This window comes from Chrysoperla carnea, chromosome 2 (genome assembly GCF_905475395.1).
Source record: "Chrysoperla carnea chromosome 2, inChrCarn1.1, whole genome shotgun sequence".
Lineage (NCBI taxonomy): Eukaryota > Metazoa > Arthropoda > Insecta > Neuroptera > Chrysopidae > Chrysoperla > Chrysoperla carnea.
In genome coordinates this window covers 32,893,481-32,919,764 of record NC_058338.1, presented here as the reverse complement: position 1 = coordinate 32,919,764, position 26,284 = coordinate 32,893,481, and the positions used below count along the sequence as shown (strand labels likewise).

General features: G+C 29.7%; 1 protein-coding gene and 1 long non-coding RNA gene across 3 annotated transcripts; both read right to left on the bottom strand.

Annotated features, from left to right (window-relative positions):
- Positions 1-13,215: 13,215 nt before the first annotated feature.
- On the bottom strand, positions 13,216-19,749 carry LOC123293446. 2 transcript variants are annotated; one of them, XM_044874276.1, is made up of 2 exons: positions 19,214-19,743; positions 13,216-14,169 (listed from the first exon to the last, which is right to left on the bottom strand). In XM_044874276.1, exons 1-2 carry the CDS (start codon positions 19,485-19,487, stop codon positions 14,141-14,143), a joined length of 303 nt encoding a protein of 100 aa, XP_044730211.1. In that variant the 5' UTR covers positions 19,488-19,743; the 3' UTR covers positions 13,216-14,140. The 2 variants fall into 2 exon arrangements, with proteins under 2 accessions (XP_044730211.1, XP_044730209.1); XM_044874274.1 differs by lacking the exon at positions 13,216-14,169 and having other exon boundaries at positions 18,826-19,749.
- LOC123293454 lies at positions 17,154-18,048 on the bottom strand. Its single transcript, XR_006535014.1, has 2 exons — positions 17,738-18,048; positions 17,154-17,599 (listed from the first exon to the last, which is right to left on the bottom strand). It is a non-coding gene; the product is annotated as an uncharacterized LOC123293454 (long non-coding RNA).
- Positions 19,750-26,284: the final 6,535 nt, after the last annotated feature.

Genomic DNA, 26,284 nt, shown 5'->3' with positions numbered 1-26,284 from the left:
AACTTTTCGTATGCTTGATGAGCTTTGCATAGTAATTTTTAATTTCTTGCATCGACTTTACTAAATAATTAATAATTAATAATCGGAGAGCAGGCTAAACAGAAACATCGAGTAGTTTTTATCTATATCATAAAATAAATGATAAATCTGCAATCTAAAAAACAAATTGAGTTTCATATGGTACTTCGATGTAAAAAATAAAGTCGTCAAAAGGCAGATAAGTTTATTATGATATTATGATATTTTTATTTATCTGTTAGGAATACCATACCTATCGATATTTTTCGACACATTTCTACATTTATATAAAACAACGATCGTTTTACTATTTGTTAACTGATAAGATCAATTTCATACAATCTTTTTAATTAATTATAGAATTATTTTGATTTATTTCCAAATTATACCATGTTTCTTTCTTAAATAGTTCAAGAGAAATCTTGAACGCAAAAATTCTTAGATATCCATTTGTAGTGGTAATACTAAGAAACCTAAAAATTTGTTGAAAATTTTGATTTAGATTCCCGGGCCTATTACAGTCTAACTTAAAAAATATAAAAGTTAAAAAACATATTAGAAAGTTCTGGACATTATGGTAACTGTCTTCTAAAATCAGGAAGTAATTGAGAATTGGAAGCCTAGTAGATTGAAAAAGTGTAAATTTTGATGCCAAACGAGAAAGCTGGTTTTGTCCTAATGGTCGACTTTGAATCATTATCGTGCTCATCGTGCTCTCAGAGCACTGCTCTTATTATATATAAATCAGTTATAATCGTTAATAAAATAAATAATATTATGACGACCATATAATTAATAAATAAATACATATACGTCATTAGTTGGTTAGCATAAATCAACTAACTTATTATAAATTAAAAACGTTTCATATATCACACATCATCGAATCAATTAAATAATTATTATTACTATTTATTAGAATTTATTTGTTTTGTTTTTTAATTTATCAAAACAAACTGATACACATATACAGTCAATTAACGTGCGTTGTATTCTATACCCAGTTCTAGAAAGACAGACAGACAAAAGTCTGGAGGATGTCCTTTTCCTTTTTTATCCCGACGACGGCGTGGGCTAAATGTTTGACCGGCATGTTTGTATGTATGTACTAGATTGATACCCACCCACTTCGCTGGGTTTAAAAGTAAAGATTGATAAAGACTTCTCTGGCTTATCCCCTTTCTATAACACTCGAAATAATGGATTGTTTTACACAGGTAAAATATACGTATAGTTTTCTATTTTTTTAAATGTATAATAGTCGTAAATATTCATTGAGTATATCAGAATAGAAGGCCGTGAAATATTTTATATTGACTATTTTTACAGAAATTTGTAATTTATGGTAATGTCAAATGACTAATTTTACAGAAATCTATAATTTATGGTAATGTTAAATTAAATTAATTTTTTATTTCTATTAATATATCTTTATAAATTATATCTCATGTGTTATTTTGAAGTATGAGCTATATTGCTGTACAGTTTCATTAGAAATTATTTGCTTGTTTTAGCGTGAAAGCGTAACAAACAAACATGCTTACTTTCTCATTTATAATATATAGAGATAGAGATAGAGATGTTCAAACTACTTATCATAATTTGACAAATGAGGTATCGTTGGAAGCGCCTAAAACTCCGACGACTACAAAATCACGCTGTAAAAAGTATAAAATAAGAAAATATTATAAAATACGGGTCTTTCATGGGGAGAATGAAAAAACTGTTTTATTTTCTGAAGACGCTCTCCTCGTCAAACGATGATCAACTTTTTTTTTTTAATTGAAAGAACCTACTAATTTTTGGAAGCAGATTCTATTCTTTGCCACAAAAAATCAACTATTGTTTGAAAATTTTTATCCTATACCTCTACTTTCCGTGGTTGATTTTACGAAGTTTTAAAAACTTTAAGAATAGTTTAGTACAAAAATGACTTACTTTTCGACAAAAATTAATAATTTTCAATAGTTCCCTTATTCAAAATCGATTTATGATTATTTTCGATAACATGAGCAGCTACACATATTTTATATGTGTACCATGTGTTCTTTAAATTTTATAACTGGACTTGGTGGTGTATACTTTATTTACGCCCGGTAGCATTATTTTGTCTAAATAATATAACTTTGATAAAGTTGAAGTTTTCAACACATTGATATACACAAGCAATTAAATTAATGATATTAATAACAAGTGAAAACAAACAATTGACTGAGTTAATTGTTGAAATACCGTGTATAGTCAGTGTTGATTTCTTTATCACATTACATATACCAACATGTGACACATACATACCTGATAGTCAAGTATAGTACATATTATAAAATTTCCGCCCTAATTGTCGCCCTCACGGGTAAATAGTGATGTTTACGAAAAAATGTTTCAAACTAAAGTTGTTTAATTTTTGATAAGGAACATTTTTTACATTTAAACTTTTATTCTATCTCTAACGGTTTACAAGATGGGTACTACGGACCCATGACCCAATTGACCCATGTTGCTCATTTACGAACTTGACCTCACTTTTTACGTCCTTAGCACGCTGTAAAAATTTCAGCTTGATATCTCTTTTCGTTTTTGAGTAATCGTGACCACAGACGGACGGACGGACGGACGGACAACCGGAAATGGATTAATTAGGTGATTTTATGAACACCTATACCAATTTTTTTTTTGTAGCATCAATATTTTTAGGCGTTACAAACTTGGCACTAAACTTATAATACTATGTATATTTCATATATACATGGTATAATAATAATATAGTCTAAGATCAAGTAACCGGCAGACTTTTGGTGTTTTAGCAAACCCTAAATTTGTGGTATTTACCGTATCACATTTACGATACATGAAAGAGACTCGTAATTGTAGAGAGTAAATAAATGGACTAAGATATATAAGTGATCTAAGCAACGAAAATTCGAAATTTTATTTCTTCAAAACTCTAAAAAAACAAGAGAGAGACTTTTTTAACTGTATGACGTCATCAGAATCCAAAAAAATTTCCTCTATTACATCCAAATTTTATCCAATTTTGATAAACCAAGTATGAAATCCTACTAAAATTTGGTTATACTTTTCAAATTTGTGATCAACATTAACTTAGCTCTAATAGGTTTCAAGAACGTGGAGTTCTAGTGCCGGAATTAAGTACATAAGTGATAGCTAGCGAAAAACTAACATCACAACTGAAAAGAATGACCCAAAATTAGTGGGTTTCAAAAAAAATTCCAATAGGATCGGATCAAATTTGCCTGTGTTATAAAAAAAAAATCAATTTTTCAACTTTATGACGTCATCAGAATCCAAAAAATTTAATTTTGCTCTATCACATCCAAATTTTATTTAATTTTGATAAACCGAGTATGTAATCCTACTAAATTTGGTCCATACTTTTCAAATTTGTGATCAAAATTAACCTAGCTCTAATAGGTTTCAAGAATGTGGTGTCCTGGTCCCGGAATTAAGCAAATGAGTGATAGCTACCGAAAAACTGACATCACAGCTGAAAAGAATGGCCCAAAATTAGTGGGCTTCAAAAAAAATTCCAATAATATTGGATCAAATTTGACTGTGTTATCAAAAAAATCGAATTTTTTAACTTTATGACGTCATCAGAATCCAAAAAATTTAATTTTGCTCTACCACATCCAAATTTTTTCCAATTTTCATAAACCAAGTATGAAATCCTACTAAATTTGGATCATATTTTTCAAATTTGTGATCAAAATTAACCTTTTCGTTGAACTCGAGAGTCTCGTCTCAGGTATATGATAAAATATAGGATTTGCATGTTCAATCTATCTGCTGGCCACTGGCTCTTGGACCAATAATAATGTTTATGAAACTAACGTCAACATTTCCATTGTAACATAGAAATTAATTAATAAGCAAAATGACGTGAAAGGAAAATTTTTCTTTTAGTTTGTTTAGCATATTTTATTAATAACTATAATGAATGATATGTATTATATTATACATCATTGCATAATAATTATATTAGATTATTTTATGGAATTCTAAAATTAAATTAGCCTTGACATTTTAAATATACTTAACTGTGTTTAAATCAGCTGTGTTTTTTAATTAGAATCGACCATGGAAATCTAAGTGTAATGTCTTCCTGTTTCTATGATCTCTTATTTATAAAAGGTGTAACCTACTTTCAGCGTAGGTATTCAATATAAAAATGATGTGGAATATTTCCATTAACGTAGGTCAGTATCAACTGAATATTTAACAAAAGAATAGAAATATTTAAAGTAGTATGGGGATTTTTCTACAATTTATTTCCTTATACCTAAGTTATTTATTTTTTTATCTGAAAAAGTTTAAATATACAAATCGATCGAAAATTTAACGTCCAATAAGTTTGGAATGACCTATTTTTTTCTCTAAAATAAATATTTTTCGAGTAAATTGCAAATAATTGTGAAAAACTCCTTTCTAAAGCACATTTTTTTGTTAAATCGAAATTATTCCTCTACTTGAATTTCCGACATAAAAAGTGCCAAATTCAAATACATTCTACAACCATAAAAAACATATAACATTTTATGGGAATGTATTTATTATACACATTTGAGATTGCATTCTACAAACAAACTACTATATCGATCCGTCGTAAAATGCTTACGTGACTTATACCACGATGTATAAACATACTCTAAACATATTATATGAATTAAAGAAAATATATTTGGTATATCAAATAATATTCACGTAGTTTATTTATTTGGTGACAGCATACTTAGAGTTCCCTCCGCATCATCATAATAATCGAACTCAAGGTGAGGTAAATAATATATGAATGAACATTTAATAAAAAATTAAAAAATTATCATAATAATGATATCTTAATTAATTCAAATATTTATTTTTGGCGAAGGAGTGTAAAATTCATCAGTTTGTGCAATGTCTAGCGATTGCATCACGATTTTTAGTTACTTTTGAAACATTTAAGTTGCTCAACATTCGGTCTCTGGTCAATTGTCTCAGAATATTAGTTTTTTAACATTTGTTAAGGTAGTACTATCGGTAATAGACTTTGCATTCAGATTTTAATGAAACTTAGTATAGTCGTCCATTATTATATCATAATTAACCAGTTAAATTTAATTTTTAGGGGTCTTAAGAGAACTGAAAATCTGAACGTCTAGTTTTGTGAAATAAAATAAAATCTGTGATTTCCCATAAGGATCAATGTTAAAATATCTTTAAAATATCTTTGATGATGACAATGATGATGACTAAGCAGGCCACGTTGGCCCGATGGGCTAACGTGTATTTTGTCTTTCCAGCCCATGTTGGTACTATAGGACAAACATATTTTCTAATAGCTGCTGGGCCATTGGTGAATATTTAACTATGAGTGACTGGAGAAATGGACCAACATGGCTTAGAAGCTATTTGCTGCACATACAATTTCTTAGATTTTTTCATAGTGAGAAACGTTCCCGATGGGACCAGCATATTTTTTATATGGTGGCCCACTAGACCTCAATGTAAATTATATGTCTGGCGTAGTGACGCACATGTTCAAAAATATACCAGGCAGGGAACGTGTTAAGCATTCGACCTATAGTTATAGAGAGTGCTGACTTTTAGGTCCGTTGTTTTGCGAAATTCGAGGCTTTCGTTTATTAATTAGGCAATTGCATTATTCTGACCGTTTAGCACTTAATAAGCACCTAATTGTGTTTCCTTAACATTCAATATTTCATTCTTATTTCCATTGCGTTGCTATAGGATCACTTAATGCTACCAACGCAGCTTTGAGTATTGATTTGCAGAGTAAGTTAATGGGCACCTAATTTCTGACTTTGGTACCTAATAAGCACCTAAAAAGTGCCTAATTTTGGCATTTTTTAAATGCGATTTCCGTACTTTTCGTTGGCGTAACAATATTATATAGAATGTCATAAGGCTCAAACTTATTACAACCTTTCTTTACTTTTAGTTTTACAAGTCATATTTTCCTAGCTTTTATAAAAGTGTACGGATTTGAACTTTTCTGTCGACCTATATCTTAATGAATTCAATGTTTTTTGAATTAACTAACAATAAATCTGTATAATAAATAATAAGAAATAAATAATTTAAATACTTACTGTAAAATACGATATTATAAAATCTATTTAGCGATATTGGTCAAGGTCCTTCATCATATACGTGTTACAGGTTAACTTTATTTTAAATCTAAACACAAGGAAAACATACTAATGTTTAGTTACCTGCATTAGAATTAGTGTTTTGCATGAATTGAATTATATAAAGAAAATTAAAATTTTAAATAAAAAATGGATTTTATTATACTATTATAGTATTCCAGATTACCTTTTAAAAACGTTCTAGAAAATGGAGCTATTGCTTTTATACTGATGATGGAGTTTTGAAAAAATTTCTTCAAATGTTCATCGATCCCACCACATAAGGGTTTTGGTATTTGAAGGTATGAAATTCATTATTATTAGCAAACAATTAGGATTGCATACGGATTTTCATGATCGAAATGGCGACGGGTTTTCGAAAACAGAATGTATTTAGTCTAACTTGCTAATAATAATGGATTTCATACTTCTCATCATCTATGTAGTCTATCTTAAGAGCTTGAATAGAAAATTGTATCCCCTTTCAAATGAGGTTTCACAAAGTGAGCGGTGCCATTTGAAAGTGGAGAGGGATGAAACCTAAAATTGTCTATAGATATCATTTTTGAACTTCCCCTCTCGATATCTAAATCAACGTGTTTTCACTTAAAACAATATTCACATCAGGCCAAGAGTTATTAAGGGTGGATACTTTTCAAATGAACACACTGTATTTAAGCAGTGCAGGAGAACCAATAATAATCATAACGCCTACTTATTGTTATTATTGTATAATGTATACAAAATAATATCATCATTTCATTGAATTGAGACGAACAATAATGAATACTGAATAAAATTGAAGTATTCATAAAATCATAAATAATGCTTATCTTCCGTACTCTCATGTTTTTGCTAACAATATTCTTAAAATAAATGTAAAGAAACAATTAAGTGAGTTAATTGTTGAAATACCCTGTATAGAAAGTGTTGAATGTAAGTGCTTGGCAACTGGCCACAGGCCACCGAAAATTTCGAAGGTTTTTTCAATAATTTTTTTCGTTTTTCAAAAATGTTTTACAAGACCACTAGCTGAAGCTACTTGCAAATTTTCAACTCCTTATCTTTTATAGTTTTGGTGAAAATGGACAACAAAGTTTTATCCTAATTTGCGCCCACACCGGTAAACAGTAATATTCACAAAAAATGTTCCAGTTGTTAATTTTTTTTATATGGAAAATTTTTGCATTTATACTTTTGTTCTATCTCTAACAGTTTAGAAGGTGGGTCCTACTTATCCAAAGCTCGAATTCATTTTTTACGTCCTGAGCACGCTATAAACATTTCAGCTCATGCCTCTTTTAGTTTTTGAGTTATCGTGATCACAAACGAGCAACCGTAAATGGACTAATTAGATGATTTTATATGAACACCTATATCAAAATTTTGTTCGTATCATCAATATTTCTAAGCGTTACAAACTTGGGACTAAACTTAGTATACCTTGATATATATTTCATATATACAGAGTATAAAAGTTTATAAATGTATAACATTATTGAAATGAGAAATAATATCTATAAATAGAATTAATTATGTTAGTGGCGTTATCACTATTGTATGTATATAGTGTAAACTGTAAAACAATGAAATGCATTGAAGTTTCAACTCCGAAACTTTTTGGCTATTCGCACCGTGCGTGCATGAGTTTTATTGGGGGCGTTTCCATGGTAACGATACACTACTTTAATTATAGAATTTGTATGGATGCATATATAATTGTATGGATTGCATTTATGACTTACATTGAAAATTTAATATTTTTGTCTCACTAATTTAAATAAATAATTATGTATGATAATTAACATTTGAAAAATAATATTTGTGCAATTTGATTTCTTATTTTCACAATTTTTAATGCATTAAGTGTAATTAATTAGTGTTTTTCAATCATTTTAATGGGACATTTTCTACAACATTAACATGTAAAGAATTGCAAATTACTCATAACAGCCTCCTTTATCGCCAAAATTTTTCACTGGAAGCGCTGGCATCGTTTTTATTGTCCCTACCATGACTACGCACACAACGAATATTCTTCGAGTACCTATTACTAAATTTCCTTTTGTTATTCTCGGTTTTGTATAATAATATTTCTTTACCTTTTTGGGGAGAGCGGATTTATTATTGCAGTATGCTAAGTGGAAAGCGAATGATAAAACTCTACTTGAGTAAAGCAACAATTGTAACAGAAGATAAAAATGTAATAGGAGATTAGGAAAGGCGAAAGCTATAAATCTAGAATATTATAAGTATACGTCATCAGAACAGCGACAATGCCACATCTACCATACTCAAGATTTGGTTCTCGGCGTATATAATCAGTTCGCAAACATAAAAAATGCTCTCCGAGATAAGATATGACTTCAATGAAGAATTGATTCCCGAAATTGAAGTATTTTGAAGTAAAATCTTTCTATAGAAAAGGCATAGAAATGTCTTATCGCTGGAAGAAAACGCCATAGTCGATTTTTGACTTAAAATTGTGTTTTTATATGTTAGTATCGGGAGAATATGCAGTATTTACGAGTACTCTCATTCCATATTACGTGTTAACAATGCAGATAGATGATATTATCAGTGCATTAAACTGGGTAGATGATCCTTTTATGAGTCAGTTGAAAAGCAAACAAAACGTACTTTTATAAAAGCGCTCTATTTATTATTTAGTCATCCCCAGTATGATTTGACTAATCGTAATAATTCTCCAGAATTTTTGTATGAAAATAGGCATGTTACTCTTCGGTAATTTGGTGACACATTGACCAGGCTTTACCTAGAGTTTTTATTACATATTTATCTTGGAAAATTGAATAACTAAACATATGTATAAGATATTTCTGATAACTCTAAACACAAAATACGTTTAAATCATCGAGTAGTAATTCATTCTTTGTCACATTACATATCAAACAAATGGTTAAAAGTGAAATCAATGTTAATAAACCATTTTTACTGATACAAGTACAGTTTCTTTACTACATTAAGATAATTGGTCACAGATCGTGTTAAGACATTATTTTATTCAATATGATATCAAGTTTTACCACCACCGGCGTAAAGTCGTGGTTGTATGTAAGTTTTATTTTTATATTACATTTTTATGTAAATAAATACTTCAATATTTATTTTTCACTTATAATTTTAACACGTGACATTTTCAAGTGCAAATTATGTAAGTTTAAAATAATTTAAAATTATACTTGTATGTCATTTGTTATAAATATTTACACGCGATTAAATTTTTTTTGCAAAATGGCTTTAGCTACTGCTATACAGCCATTAACAACGAAACAGTGACTCAAAGTTTCGAAGAATCGATACCGAAAAGGAACTTTCTCTACCTGACTCTTAGGGAGATAAAAGTAACATAAATAATAAATGAATATAAGATTGAGTAATTATACTTCCTAACCAAACATAATTATCTTCGTACTACAAGTCGACGATAAGTTATATTTTCAACTACAGACATGGAAATTTCGGGCAGAAGTTTCGAGCAATGACACAATCATATCGATCCTGCCACATTTAATTTTTCTTTTCCTTTATAATTGTATCGATTAGATTCTTTCGATATACTTATCAAGGAAAAGCAAGAAGAAATATGGCAGAATCTAAAAGAAAGGGACGACTGAATCTGATTTGTAAAACAATTGGAGTTATAGCAGGAAACTAACATCGACATCAATCTTATAAGACGGGGAATAAATGACAACTTCTGCGGGGAATGTGATGAGAAATAAGAGACGATAAGGATTCTGATGCCCGGTACTAAAAACCGGCGTTCTAAAATCTTTGGGGAAAAGTCTGGTAAATGATCTGGAAGTGGTGCCAGATATTGATATCGGAAACTAAAAAGATTTGCTAAAAACTACAAGTCTTCAAAAAGAAGGTTTAAGAAAGGTTTTTGGGTTGATAATATAGAGCCTCGGAGCACCATGTGAGTATTGGTCTTTCCAACCAATCCCTTCACCCTAACCTAAAATGGATGCTACTCCGTCTTTGACTTGTTTTTATTTTTAAATCTACAAAAAACGAAAATTTAAGAACCTTTGTGACTCTTTAGCTAAAGTGGAGAGACCCTGATATTCGGTTTTACTCTCTATTTTCGACATAGAAATAAATTTCGAGCTTTCAACGGCTCAATTACTCCATTAATTGTAAGGAAAGATACAACAGGCAATCTAAGTATACTTTCTAAATACAGGCAATTTAATTCTAAATAAATGTAATTTGAATCAAGCATTAATAAAAAATTCGAGACCACAAAAAGTGTTTTCAGCCACTTATTACATTTTATTTATAAAATGGTATTAAGAATGAATTTATTTATATATTTTACGAAGCAGCTATTTACAGGAACAAGACTTCGTAAAATATAATTCACCTACCTTCGTCTTCAAAGTTTATCCACTTATGTATATTTTTTTTCTTAACGTATAATACATGATGACATCATTTCATAAAAAAGAACATGCCTCCAGTCTTTTCCAAAATTAAATATTTGAATTTTATGTAACATCAAACAGATGTCTCACATTAAACAGATGTCTAACAGACAATCTTCAATTTTTTTACTGATTAGGAGGCGTGAATGTACTGTTTAGGACATTGATTATAAATAAAAATAATTTTTAAAAAAAACTTTGAAGCTGTTGTCTCGCTATGGGCATCGCTTTAGACTAAGGACACAAAAATCACTAGTAATCCATATGTCGCTGGCTCAAATCCGACTCGAAGAAAACTTTTTTTTTTTAAATAAACCTATTAGCAGGTATAAACATTTCATTTTTTACCTGTTCATGTAGTTGTGACAATCACATCACTATGTTAATATTTATAAGTGGTAGAACCAATCAAAAAAAGATTGTTTAAAATTATGTTGCATTTAAAACCAACAATATTTGAATTTTGTAGGACAGTATATTACTTTCATACAAACAACTCATGCGTTTGTGCCAACTTCACTACTCAACCCCGCACGGTAGTTGTATCACATTCGTGGCACCATTGGCCACATTTAATCTCGCGATAAGGTTGAGACGACCTCATATCGGTTTGTATTAAGAATTTTTTTAGTGTATGTATACGTGATGTTTCAGAGGTAAAGTATTTGCCCAGCATGCTACTAGCTAGATGATGTAGTTTCAGTTCTCACTCAGATGTGTACATTTCTCTGTACGAGGTTTGATGCGAGGAATTATTAACAACGCTCATTTTCGATGCCTAATATGTAAGATCGATGATCATTTAAAAAACCTTAGAAATCTCATCTTAATTAAATAGAGACATACAATTTAAAATATTAGCTATTCATTAAAAACGTTGTGTTATTAACGGTGTAACTTTTTTATGACTGCGTCAATAAACACTTCGACTTTAGGCTAATTTTTATTTTAATTATTCAAAAAAAATTCGGTTTAAGGTACATGTAATTTGGGGATGATTATGAACCCAAAAAAACAAACAAGTTATCGGTATTTCACATTCAAAAAAACAGCCAAAAATTAACTGCTTAAAACATGTTCTAAAGTTGTAAGGAAATATTTCAAGCAAATACTAAATTTTAATTATTAAAAAAAACTTTTATTCATTTATCAAAATATTTTTTTAAAAAAATTGTACTTTATATAAATAAGGCATATATTACATACACAGATTCAGGAACATAAATATTAAAAAAAAAAAGTAAAAACAAAAAAACATTCTATTACATATGAAACACATTATTTTATTAGATAAAAAATTTTCCAAGAAAAAATTTATTTGGAAAATTTTAGCATTATTTTATTTTACAAAATATATTGTCATTTTTTTTCTTTAAATACAATTTTTTTTCACTTTTGGAATCGTTTCCAAACTAAAAACATAAGAATGCAAACGAAATTAATTATTTTAAAATAAAATTTAATAAAATAATGAGTCATACATTAAAATTAATATTATTAATTATAAATTGTTAATAATAAAGATAAAACAAAAAAAAATGAATTAAACAAAAAAAAAAAAATGATAAAGTCGTTTATTTATGGTTTGATGTAGGTTATGTTTAAAATTTATTTATTTTTTAATAAAGCGGTTTATAAACGTACAAAATTTTGTTGTATTTTACTTACTGCTGTCCTGTAAATCGAATTTTATTTCGAAAGATGAAAACTAAATGGCTATTCTGTTCATTATAATTTTTATCTAACCGTAAAATCGTGTCTTTTTCTACGCCACAGAAAACGTTTATCGGAATTTTCGAGCAATATTTGTCTGTCACTTTTCTGACAAATCCCAAACTTGTAGTGAAATCGGGTTACAAAAAAAAAAAAAAAACAGAAAATACACTGCGTCAATAAGGGTAGAGAATATTTTGTGAGTTTTACACGAAGATAATCTATCATAAATACGTATTACGACTACCTAGTCATCATCAGTATGACTAGGTAGTAATCAGCTAATCGTAATTACTTTTATTATGTCAGCTAAAGGAAGTTGATTGGCTGGCGTCACTGACACTACAATTTGTAAATTGTAGGTACACGAAAATATCAATGTGCAGTCCGCCACCAAATTAGTAACGAGTAACATACATAATAAGAGTAATTACGATTAGCTAATTCATACTGATGATGACTACTTGGTAGTCGAAATATGTAATCATAAAATACAAAAAATTGATCTAGGAAACTGGGACAAAAATCGAAATTTATTTCGAAATATCCTAGAGTTCTCATTTATTATCTTCGATAATATTTATAATAATCTACCATGTCATAAAATAACACTAATTATAAAGGCCATAAAGGTCAGAAAGGTCTTCAAGAAGTATGTATATGATAAGTTAGTGATATCATTAACATTGCGTTTGGATCCAATTTGATCATAAATATATAAAAAAACATCGAACGTCTATAAACCGCTTAATAACATAAACGAAAATATTTATCATATTTTTAAAAAATGTTTATAAGCACTTTTTTTTTCATATAATACTTTTTTTTTCAAATAACAATTGTTATAATCTATATTATTTATAATAATTATATTTATTCCCTAATTGCACTCTCATTGTCAAGGACAATTAGAATATTGTATATAATATGTATTTATAAATTTAATATTCTAAGAGGATAATTACTTCATATAATAATTTATGGAAAATTTTCCATAAACAGAGTTCGCCAAAATGTCTACATCATATGGGAAATTTACGATTATAAATTTACATTCGAAATAAGAACAACAAAAAAATTACTATTGTCAATTAGATGAAATCATTTTAGTACCATGTAGAATTTTTCCTAGAAAATATTACTTAATTTTTAGAGTCGTCACATACCCAAGGCTATTAAAAATTTGGTCCTTTTTTTATGTTGAAAAATGGGAATTGTATTCAACAATTTTCGGTAAGGTAATTATTGTTTTTCAGTTGTTCAAAAAGTAGATAATAGAACTAGTTCTAAGCAGACTCGATTTATAGTGTTTCAATAGTGACATAAATCGTTTTAAGTAGTCCAAATAGCACAAATAGTTGCCATTAAATTGTATGTGATACATTTCGGCAAAATTAAACCATTTTCAAACTCCGATCGATAATAAAATATGTCGTCACATATGTATAATTTGGAGTTTACAGAATGAACATTGTACCTTATCGCTCAAGAACTATTGTTCGTTGTCTTTCGTCGCTTATCCACTGTCGTAATTCTCGCATTCTAATATCGAAAATTATATAAAAACCTTTAAAACTTCTCATTACGGTGCAGACATTTTTACAAACTCTGTAATCAGTTTTAAATTGAAAAACTATTGTTTTATTTGAGATCACAGAATGTGTATATAACAATTATAATTTTTTGAATCATGCGAACACTATGTCAAATTGAATTTGAAACTAACATGCTAAGAGTTTGTTCATAAAAAACGTGTTCCTGATCCTTGCAAAACAGCTTTACCGAAAAGAACAAATCAATTAGATAATATTAGGTTGCATTTGTATTTCGGGATGAATCTGGAATTAAAAATTTTAATTTATAATTTTTTTTGTAATTTTTTCTGATAAAATTTCTTCCCTTTCTCCGTTTATACTAGAATCACCATTTAGAATCAATTGTGCATACACAATCATATATCTTGCGGTCCAGAAAATTGCAACAAAATTGTATATCAGATATATTTGGTGGCATTAAAACACATATTAAAAACTGTGTATTTTCCAACGGCCAAATATATCTGATATGTCGATTGTGTGAATATTTTCATAAAATTCACAAAATTGATCAAGATAGTCGAATGTGGACGTTAATATACTGGGTATTCTTTAATTGACTGCAAAACCTTGAATAAGTTTAGAAAAAAGAAGAAAATGTTCTTTACTAAATTTGAATCGAATATTAATTTACGAGATAATTAGCCTACTTTTGTATTAATCAATTAATAAAATTTGCATTCATCCAATAAAACACTCCTTAAACAGAGGATATGTTTTGTCATAGTCTGAAAGAGTGACCTATATGATACAAAAAAAAAAAGCTCATAAAACAAAATTTTATACATGTATCAACTTACAACTCCAACAGAATAAACATCGTGTGGTTTGTTTGTGAGTACATGGTCCGTTTTGATAAATACATGCTAAGGTATGTGATATGCGCACGATAGGTTGCGACTTAACTTACAAAGGAAAGGAGCTAGTTTTTATAATAATATAAGTAGTCAAATAGTTTTTTTTTTTAGTAATTTTGCATTTAGGTCACTCCTTCACACTATAACAAAACACATTCTCTGTTTAAGTAGTGTTTTGCTGGATGAATTTTATTTTGAGGAATGATGATGCATTTTATTGTTATTAATTGATTAATATTAGAGTAGGTTAATTATCTCGTAAATAAGACCTCAGATCCAAACTTGGCAAAAAATATTTTATTTATTTTTCACCTTATTCAAGAAGCGAAAGTTCTGCAGTCAATTATAGAACACAATTCATTGCAAATGTTGATAATTACAATACACCAACCTTCTGCATCCCTCTACGTGCTTTATGAACAACCCTTATTCCATTAAAAGACACCACCATAAAAGCGCAATCTTTCAAGCATTGTTTTAGTAATAGTAAGAAGAATATAACAATATTTAGTAAAATGAACTATAAAAAAAAGCATCCTGCTTTTGAGGAAGACTGTTTTGCTGTTTACTCTGAGATCTTAAAGCTGTGTTTTCTGTTTTAAAAACGCAATTTATAATATTATGCAATTCGAAAGTTGGCAGCATCGGCAGTCTTAGAAAATGTTAAGTACGTTTAAGTACATCAAGTAATTGTAATTTATACTAGCGTAGTAAAATAGCTCTAATAATAAAACTATCAAGATTAAAGACTCTATAACCAGAGATGAGACCTCCTGAGAACAGATATATCCAGGACAGGACACTCAACTGGCCTTTCGTTAAGGTCTTTCGTATTACATGCTATGTATCAAGCTGACTCTTTAATCCGAGCGATAAAACAGATAGCTTGATGCACAGAATGAAGTGATCAATTTTTGTTTTGGTTTTATAAGTTCTAGGATGTGAGAAATCCACATCCAGTGGGTTGTATCCCATCTTTGCCTTTTGCGAATCTTTAACCGAGACAGCGAATATTATCTTTACTACTTCAAATCAAGAAATGAATTAATTTAAAACAAAAAAAAATACGCATTAATATTAATTGAAGTGAACTTTTCCTCTTAAAATGAAATATCAATCAAATCACGATATTAATTTTTGATAATAACATCGTCACTCATTCAGAAAATTGATTAAAAATTTACAATAAGTAAACTGACGTCATTTTCAAAAAATTAATTAATCCTTAAACACAACATAACAGTCTTTTTTGTTTAAATTTAAATCCTTATCAAGGTATTACACATAAGTAATTAATTAATTAATGAAATTTTTTTAAAATAATTATTGGCCTAATACGAAAAAATGTTTTCCTAAAATTATTTATTAGGTGTTCAATGATTTATTATTAATAATTAATTTACAATACAAAATTTATTTTTCCAGAATAATTTGGATTATTTCTACTAGCAATTTTCTTTTTTTTTCTCTTACAAAAAATAACGAACAATCGCATTTTTCTCTAATACTGATTAATTCTTTAATTAATTAAATCTTAATCTCCATCGTATGTGATACCTTTTAATTTTTTTGAGTTTGTTTCAAATAGTATATTTATGTATCGAACGTGCACAAAAACTGGGTTGTTGCTTAAATAGTCACAATTATAATGTACGCTTAAAACAATTTGTCAACAGTACAATAATTTTAGGCACTTGAATAAAATCACATTATTTTCTCACAGAGTGTTATCTTGACCTTACGTGCGCTGCAATATCGCAGTAAGAGTCAGCCATCATGTAAATCTCAAACATCTAAGTTGCATTCATCTTTCAGCTGAAGTGTAAATTAGAGAGTAAAACATGTTGAATTTCGTATCATACTTGTGGAGGTTTAAGGCGATTTTGTTCTACCATAAACAACACGCAGAGTTTAATTTAGGTGTTCCAATAATGATTTTGATCCAATCCTTACTCTGCACTTGAAGTAATCAGCTGAGTCTGGTGTAATGAGTGACTTAAACTTAACGAAAGATTCACGTGAAATCGATATCGACTGCAATTGGTCCCTTCTGTCGATTGAAGTGAAAATAGTATATTTGTTGAACGTACAACAGAGAACTTTTATTGCAAGACAACTTCCGGCCATATATTGCATGGTTCAAATATACTTGGAAACATTCAAATGATAAGTACAACTTCACACGATGTATACGCTTTTGCTTCCGAATATCACTTGTTTCGATGGATGACTCGTGGTCTGAATGAGCTGGTTAAAGGACATAACGTTCTTCCGAAGAATTTATAAGCTGTCAAAAAAATAGGAAAAAGTAATGGCTAGTGATGGATAGATAGTATTGTGTTTTGCTAATTTTTTAACAAATCAATGTCAACCTGGTATGAGTACCAGGACATTCCAGGGAATTATGAAGCCGGTGACCTTTTCTAGAAATGACACAGGCATCAATAATCATCCGGGAGCGAACTGCAAGCTGCTCCTTAATGAGAATATCTTTAGTAAGATAAATCTTAGATGGGGGCAGGAACACACTTGTGGAAGTTACTATAGGAGAAGAGAGACAGTGGTCTGACTAAAATTGTAGGCGTTCCGAAGATTATATTTCACTTCAAAAGGCCTCTATAAGCAAAATGGTTGCTGCTATTACAGGATACCGGCTGGGCGGCAAGCACGCTGACCGAATGGGCCTGCCAGTGTTATCTTTTCTGATATAGTTTAGCTCTTGCTATGAGAAGATGGACTCATTCGAGCAACTTTTTTTGACGACTTCTTCGGTCTGAAGTCTGTTGACGGTAAGCACTACTTCTGTTCTTTAACAACTCCAATTGGATCATAGAGTATTGGCCGGGGATTTACCATCCTCTTTTCGGTATCATAAGGGATCCTATGGTCTAAGTGTGTCCCAGCCCAGGACAGTCCCTCTAACCTAGCCTTACCTAAAGCGAATGGCTATATACATCTACCCTTTCGTGTGGATACACTCATTGTATAGACAGAGATATATATAAACTGTATTTGCTTGACAAGGTGGCTTTGCTCCTTGTTTCAGCACCTTCGTGCCAGTAGTATATAATGTCTTTGGTGTATAAGCAAAATAATCTACAGAGTGTACAAGATACAAGGGTGGACAACTTGAAGCGTGCACACGATAAAGATTATACAAGAAATCATGCTATTCGCTATTAAAATAACACACAAAACACTTTTTTTTTAATAGAGCGTTCATTTTTTCAATAAAAAAACAATAAGAGTTTATTCAAGTACCTAAAATAACCCTAAAACAGTCAATCGAATAGGCTTATAATGAGTTCCTTCCTGAACCGTTTTAAAATTTTAGAGAATTCAATTGTTTCGTAATTTGCTGCTTAGAGATAATTTAAAGACCAACAAAAAATTGTATAAATTTTCAAAAGAAAGTAAGTAGAAAATTACCAAGTTAGTGTATATAACAACGTGCATTCGATAAAATAATCATGTTTGGAAAAACTCGAAAAGAAAAAGATTTCACATGCGATACCAAAATACCATAAAAATAAAATCTCAATTCTTATAGGTATAAAACTAATTTTAGTCTACAAAGATTTTATTAACAGTTTCTTTTTAAATTTACCTATTTTAATTAGCAGAAAATAAAAATTAAGATATTTTATATAAATACTTTCTAAAAAAATTTAATTGCATGATTAAATATTAGGTCCCACTTTATATTGAAATTAGTAGGCAAAAACAGATCCAACATTATAGCAGCATTCATATATTTTATATATTAGTACGAGCAAAATAAAAATATGTTACGAATTTAAAAATGGAATCAAGTTTATATTATTGTTTAGAACCACAATCCACGTGTACAAAATACGGACACAACAACATTATTATAAGGTGAGAATTGATGTTAAGGTCAAACGACGATTCATTCATTTTATCTCACGCATCGAACAGTCTCTTATTTACATTTAAAATAAGATAAAATTTAATCATAGATAAGTTTTAGTTTTTTTTTATATTTATTTTTAAAGGCAAAATTGTTTCCTAAGGATGCAATCAACAAGCGAAGAAGAAGGCATTGTAACAAAGTGTAATGACCTCTATAGAACAAAACCAGTTTCATTATGCTAATTTATGTATTGCTTTGAATATAAAATTAGAAATTATTAAGCATGAAAAAAAAAAAATATTGCATCCTTTTTTATCATAAGACGTAACACATAAGAATTTTTGCTATAATCTTCCCTTTTTCTACGTTTTTTTCGATTCATTTGAAGAATCATTTAACTTATTTCATGAATTTGATCGTGTACTTCCCCCCTCATCACTAGGTGATGTATCTTTATGCCGTAATGATCTCTTCAATTTATCCACAAGACGATTATGGAACTTATTCAAACTGGATTGTGAACTAGTCTTGGGCGGCGAAGATGATGTAGACTTACCGGGTGATTGTAGACTACATGCTGAATTTCGTGAACTGATTTGTGTTGAATATTGACGTGACGTCATATTTGTTGGTACACTACGATGTGCTGGTGAGCCAACCATAAAATCACTACCTGGTGATGTAGATAAACTTGGCCCATCCGATTTCGAACATTCGGACACTTTACGTGAACGACATGTTTGTGGATTTGAACATTCCGAGCTACGACGTGATCGATTTGATTTATATATATCCCAATCGTTTTTTACAACGGGCATCATGAACGCCATTTTTTTTAAGTTTTGTTGATATTCTTTTTACTATTGTAGAATGTATGTTACTATCGTAACAATTTTCTGAACATACACAAATAAACACTTAGAACGCCTGTATGCACACAAACGGAGTTAGTGAAGTATTGATTTAATAACACGGTAGGTCGGAGTCACGTATACGCATTCAACAAACTGTATGTTATAATTTCAAAACTATTTATTTTGAACACTTATAATTTAAAATTTAGTTGCTTGCTTTTTAATAAATTTTATTAAAAAATATTTATATTTATGACAATTATTTTTTATTATTTATAATTTTATTATAAATTGTTAACCGTGAACACATACAATTCAGTACGAATGATTATTCTCGAATGACAGTGAATTTGTATTGCATAGAGTATATAGTTAGTTAATGCTTGCTGTGGGTAAAGACGTTATAGTAGTACTCACACCTTCAACCAATAGCTGCTGCGTATACCATCAACAAAACATTGTCGTGGTTTTTAGTTTAGTAAATAAATATGTTCTTTAGGTGGTGGGAACAAACTTAAAAAAGTGCATTTCATATCACGTGGTATGTTATCATAATAATAATACCGATGGACGTCCTTTGTAAAAAAAAAAAAATTATCAAACAAGAATATTTTCATTTATCCAATCCTTATCTTGTTGTAATTGTAATTGTTTTTTGATTGTTAATGAGGTCAGACAATTAAATTAGAAAATCGTGTCATGAGTACTTCCGATTACGTTTGAAATTTAAGCTAATGTTACCTAAACCTGAATAACATTCCTATGTGACGTCATATAACGATATCATTACTCGTAAATCTTGTATCTTTACGAAGTGTAAAGTGATTCTTAAGTTTTTGCGAAGGGAATGGGACTTTGTTGATTTAGTATAATCTGGATATAATACTCAACAAAGGCTAGTATAATCTCACGCTCCGATTTGAAAGCTCCGGCTCGGTAGAAAACCCACGAAGTGCTAGAAAGGATGCGCTGAGCATCTCTGGTTCAAAAGTTAAATAAAGGGTTGGAATTGTCAAATCAATACATAGTATAAAACAAAGTCACTTCCCGCTGTCTGTCCCTATGTCCCTATGTATGCTTAGATCTTTGAAACTACGTAACGGATTTTGATGCAGTTTTTTCTAATAGATAGAATTTGTGAACAAAAGGAGTGTAAGTGACGGCATATGAAGTGAAGGTAATATATAACACAAAAATCTTTCTATTTAAAATTGAAGTTGCCCAGCAAAGCGGGTAGTTTACAGCTAGTGTATGTACAAAGGAAGATTATATTCTTTAAATTGTTGATATTTTTAACTTTTCATAACTGCCTTCTGAAGTTGTACGGGATAATCTTCTCTGTCATTCTTTATCACTTTGATTAACTATCTAACAGGGTGGGGGCAAATTGACCATGACTCATAGATTGTATTAAGGAAACCAGCACTATTCGTAAATTTCTTACGAATAAAATAAGACTTAGGAATCATTTTAATTGCATACGAAGGTATAGCAACTGCATCTAGCGTTGAATCTTTCGTAGCAACGTGAATAAATTTCTGATATGAAGTACTTAGTAGCACAGGTACCTTGTAGTCAAAAGATTTAGTTTCCAACGCAAATGAGTCACATTCTCTTTAAATCTGTATTTATAAAAATGGACGTTAACCCTATATTACACTTTTTAGCCAAAACAACACATCACAGATCAATTGTGATTGTGTGTTTGGTTGTAGACTTAACGTCCGCCTGTGCCAATATAGTGGTTGCATGTGGATGGTTGTAGGGAAGTAAGAGATACGGGGGTTGAAAATGTATTTTTCCATAATATCTAATATATTTAAACGAGCAATTCTTGTATATATATATACATATATCAGCAATATCGGCTCCAACGGTTTTCATGAAAATTAGTATGCAGGGTGTTTTTGAGACGAAAAATCCATCTAGCTAGGTTTCATTTTTAAAAAGCATTGTTTTATTCGTGTTTTCTTCAATTCTTCATTTTTTTTCATACCCCTATCTCCCAAATTAGGCCTCAGATTGAAATTTGATCAAGAACTTTTTCTATCTTTTATTCACTGTTTATTCATATAGTGAAGAGGTCTACAATTAGAGAACACCCTGTGTTTATTCTAATATTTTCGAAGAAAATAAATAATTTTCCACTATCATTACATTTGTTATACTAAATGTACATGGTTCATCCCAAAACTTCCGCATAAATAAATATCCTCAAAAATTACAAACGATAAATAATGGAATTGGAACCCAAAGCTACAAATGAACTTTCTGCAGATTGTTTTTTCCTCTATACCGCTCTTCTAATCGGTAGTTTAAGGACACTCTGTAGATGATAACCTTGAAACAATTTAAGTACGTTATCAAAATACACAATGCAAAATATTACATATTAAATCGAATTATTTTAAGCAAAATTATTAATTGAAGACACCCAAATTGCATTATGTGCTTTGATAATGTACTAACATTTATTTTCGAGGTTATGGGAAAACCTCTTGCTACAGGCAATATGAATACCATGAAGGTTATAGGCCTATAACCTTCATGATGAATACCTACATACACAGACCATCAACCGTATACTTTGTAAAATTAACAATAATGGGGAGAAAATAAATCTGACAACAAAACAACAATATTATCTACCATATATTATCCATCTTTGTTTACTGTCGTAAACCAATGGCGTAGCTCGCGTTGGAGGGGCTCCGTAACAAAATTATTTGGGTGGACCAAATGAAGGGTGAAGATTTCTCAAAAAAGAAACAAAATTGCTTGCATTAAATTAAAATAAATATTTATTGATTATAAGTTATCACTTCCTCCTAGAAATTGAGCTAGTCAAACAATTCAAATTAAACATACACTTTTCTTGCCTTTTTTCGGCAAATTTATTTGTTGAATCATGTATAGCTGAAGACGATTTCAGTTTTTCTAAATTGGTTACGTAATTAATGAATGGCCTCTTAAGTGGCATTGTGGATAACATTTTACTAATTTTTGCTTGCATACGTAAGGGGCCTCTGTAGCTTGGGGGCCCCGTATCAATGATACGGCGGTAACTACGCCCCTATGTCGTATCAGCATCTCATAGTCACAACCGTCACAACACACACATTGTTCTTTCGTAAACTAAACGGTCAATCACATCTTAGTTTGGCTTTATTTACGTTTGGAAAAGATTTATTCTTTAAAAATTTCCTGTAAAATAATCTACCTACTCTAATCACTTCTTTGTAATGGATAAACTCTAAAAGTACTGGACCAGTTTTAAAAATTTTTTCATCTATAGCAAAAAATTAAAATTCTTGTAGTTGTGAACAAAAGTGGGAATAAGCGAGCGGGAAAAGTTTTCGTTTTTTTTTAAATTTCTACAAAACCTGCAGTACTCTGATTTGTGTGTGGTAGTTTTATTATCCAAAACAGAGATTGTAGAATTGATAAAATGTTTTCACGATTTTCCTTTTTGCTAATTACTTGGCACCTTGTAGTCTGAAATGAAAATTTAGTATGTGACAACTTTACTTTCTCGGCAAGCAATAATTTTAAGAATGCCTTTTTGTCGTAATTAAAAAAATTTGCCTTTTCTAAATAAATAAAAATTGTGAAAATATTTTTCACACAATTAATGCACTTAATTAGCAATAACGATTTTTAAAATTGTTTGATTTTTTGTTAATGGATGGAAATTTTATGAATGTTGTAGCTAGTTTGTTTAGATACTGATTGCTAATTAAAAATTATTTCCTTCATAAATTTTCTATATTTATTATAAATAATACCTTTTGGTGATAATTAAATTAATATCTTTTAGTTTCTTACTTATTCCTACACTAATTAAACTGAACAGTTTTCTTTTTAAGAACTTTTTAGAACATGATTTTTCCCAAGTACTCATTTTGGATGCATTTCGTGACAAGTTTTGAGAAAAGTCCTGGATATGAGCTTTGGAACCAAGATATCCTAGTTCCCAAGTACATCGATGAGTATTTTACACATATTTGTAATCAGCAACCTTAAAATTATCAAATTAGGATTCTGAGTGCATTTTATAACAATTTAGAGATGATTCTGGGGATGAAGTCTACAACCAGGTCGGTTTGGTCATCAAGAGCATGGAAGAACCTTTTTAATATCATGTTCAAAGATTCACAAAATCATCAAGTTTGGTCAATTTCGTTAATTATTTACAAGTTTATATTTTTTTACAAAAGCGTCATAAGACACACTTATAAAAATGCATCTCAGCGATGCAGAATCAAAGTACGTACAAATAGGTAATCAATTGTATTAATTTTACTTCCTGAATCGAATGCAGAAAATCCCACCTCCCGCTGTCTCCCCTGAAAAAAATCGATCACAAATGGTCTACCGTCTCGTCTAAATATGTTTACACCAAAAGTATATTATGCGATAATAAAATATCAATGCTATTTTATATTGTATATAATAGCCAGGGGGTCGGTAATACTAAAAGCCCCATCACACGGATTGGAAAAATTTTTATGCTAATTAATAGTTTTGAAGTATACGAACTCCAAAAGCTTGGTATGCGTGGTTTTAAAAAGTGTCGAAATATATATTATATAAAAAATAATAAAAATTTTTTCCATCATCGCGAATTTTAATGATTTTAATAGTAAATTTCATTATCTTTCGAAATTAATTCACGCAAACCACTTTTTCTAGCCGAAAAAGTCTGGCAAACCTCTTCATAGTTTGTGATGATGGGGAAATTTTTCAAAGGTTGCATCACATGTGCAGCCTTTTTTTCGTTTTAATAAAATCACGCATTTACAAAGCTTTTGGAGTTCGTATACTTCAAAACATAAAAATTTTTCCAATCCAGGTGACGGAGCTTTTAGTATTTCCGGCTCCCCGGCTATAAGTAAGTACATGTATATTATTACATACAATATACGTAGGTAATCTATTTTTAATTTCTTGAACGCATTTTATGAGTAATCGAAATTTCAATGCCAAGGACATAGCTTGTATTCTCGATGATTCAAGTTTGAAATAAGATCTTGAAAATTGAAATATATTCTAACACACATTTTTGGTAAGAATTTCCTTTTTTTATCGTATTTACTTCCCACTGATTATTGTCGTCTTTCTAATTTCGTTTTTAACTTGACTTAGTAACGTTTAAAATTCTCGTAGCGGTTTGAAACACAATAACTTAGTATGGCAATTTATCTGTCATAAAGGAATTTTGAAAAACACTATGAAGTAAAAGTTTAGAATTAGGTGGAAGCGGTGGAGAAAATAATAAAAGTTAAACCAGGTTAAATTTTCGATCATGCTCGTGAAATATTTTAAAAATTCATCATATAGGAGTCATTTTTTTGAGAAAGAAATTTGTAGTGGTATGTGCATTTTAACGAGACCTTGTTAAAAATGTTTTTTTGGAGTTTTGGAACAGACAAAATATTTCGACATAAATCAAGTAACGTCAGTAGGTGTTTGGTTTGTCACAAACCATTATATTAATTTTTCCTGTCCGGAAATTTACAGTTGATAGATATCTATATGGAATTTTCTAGAGATTCCTTTCACCTAAAAGTAGTTTATTAACTAATGAGTAATATATTTTGAGTAAAAAATTTTCTGAAAATTAGTAATTTATTAGTCATTTCGTCACTGTAATTCCAAAAGGTGGTATGTTGAAATTTCAAGTTATTTTTAATTAATTATACTAAATTATACAGGTCGTTTGAGAAATGAAAAAAGCCTTAAGTAGAGTCAATAGAACAAATTTGCAATTTTGCCATACGACCTTTTGGAATTACAGTATCGATATGGTATTTTTGTTACTATTCACTTGATACTTACCTTATTTATTTATACTTTAATATTTTGATACCCGAATCTAATAAAACTGAACCTTTTCCAATTTTAAGTATCATTTTAAATTAAATGAATAATTTATTTTTATTTAAGAAAGTTTTAATTGAATATCAAATTTTCTAATAAGGTGGTCGATTGAAACATTATATGTTATTGGTGCATCATTTGGTTATCCTAGATAACTGGATGCCCAAGCATTATCATACATTAAAAATCCATTATCGTATCTTTAAGACTTTGCTATGAAACGTTTCCAGCTTTTAGACATTATTCAATATCCTTCTCCGCTGCCTTTTCTAGAACCATTTAGAAGACTTTGTCATAAGACTCTGATATTGCAATGCTCGGCATGGACACAGTACATGCTCTATTGCTTCTAGTTTCTCATCACATTTCCCGCAAAAGTTATCATTTAAGTCGTCATGAAGGATTCTTTTATAGTTCTATCTTCTTCTTATGTATTCTCTTTACCTGACTGCTTCGCCAACAAGTTTCGAGCTATTTGGATATTAAAATTATGGCTTGTATGCAGTTTTCGAGATATCAGAAAAAAAAGCATGTATTTCGGGAATTACAAAATTATGGCTCGGATTAAAATAATTATAGTTTTTAAATTCGGTTGCCACACTATATGGGAGGAAATTATATATTTGGAGACCAATGACTCTATGAATACGATTCAATCGATTTACAGTTAGTACTTTTTCTCATTTGCGTAGGAATAATTTTACAACATAGAAATGTAAAAAATGACGAATTATATATTATTCTCTTTTTTTTTAATAAAAATTACAAAATTAAGTCTATTTTATTTATATCCTGGTACTAAAGAACATGTTCATGTGAAGAAAAATAAGAAAATTAACAAAAAAACGTACGAAGTTTATTATTTGTAAAACAAATAAATATAAATAAAATGA

Excerpts from the sequence above, each read along its gene's own strand:
- LOC123293446 (XM_044874274.1), bottom strand. The coding sequence starts at position 19,487 with ATGGCGTTCATGATGCCCGTTGTAAAAAACGATTGGGATATATATAAA.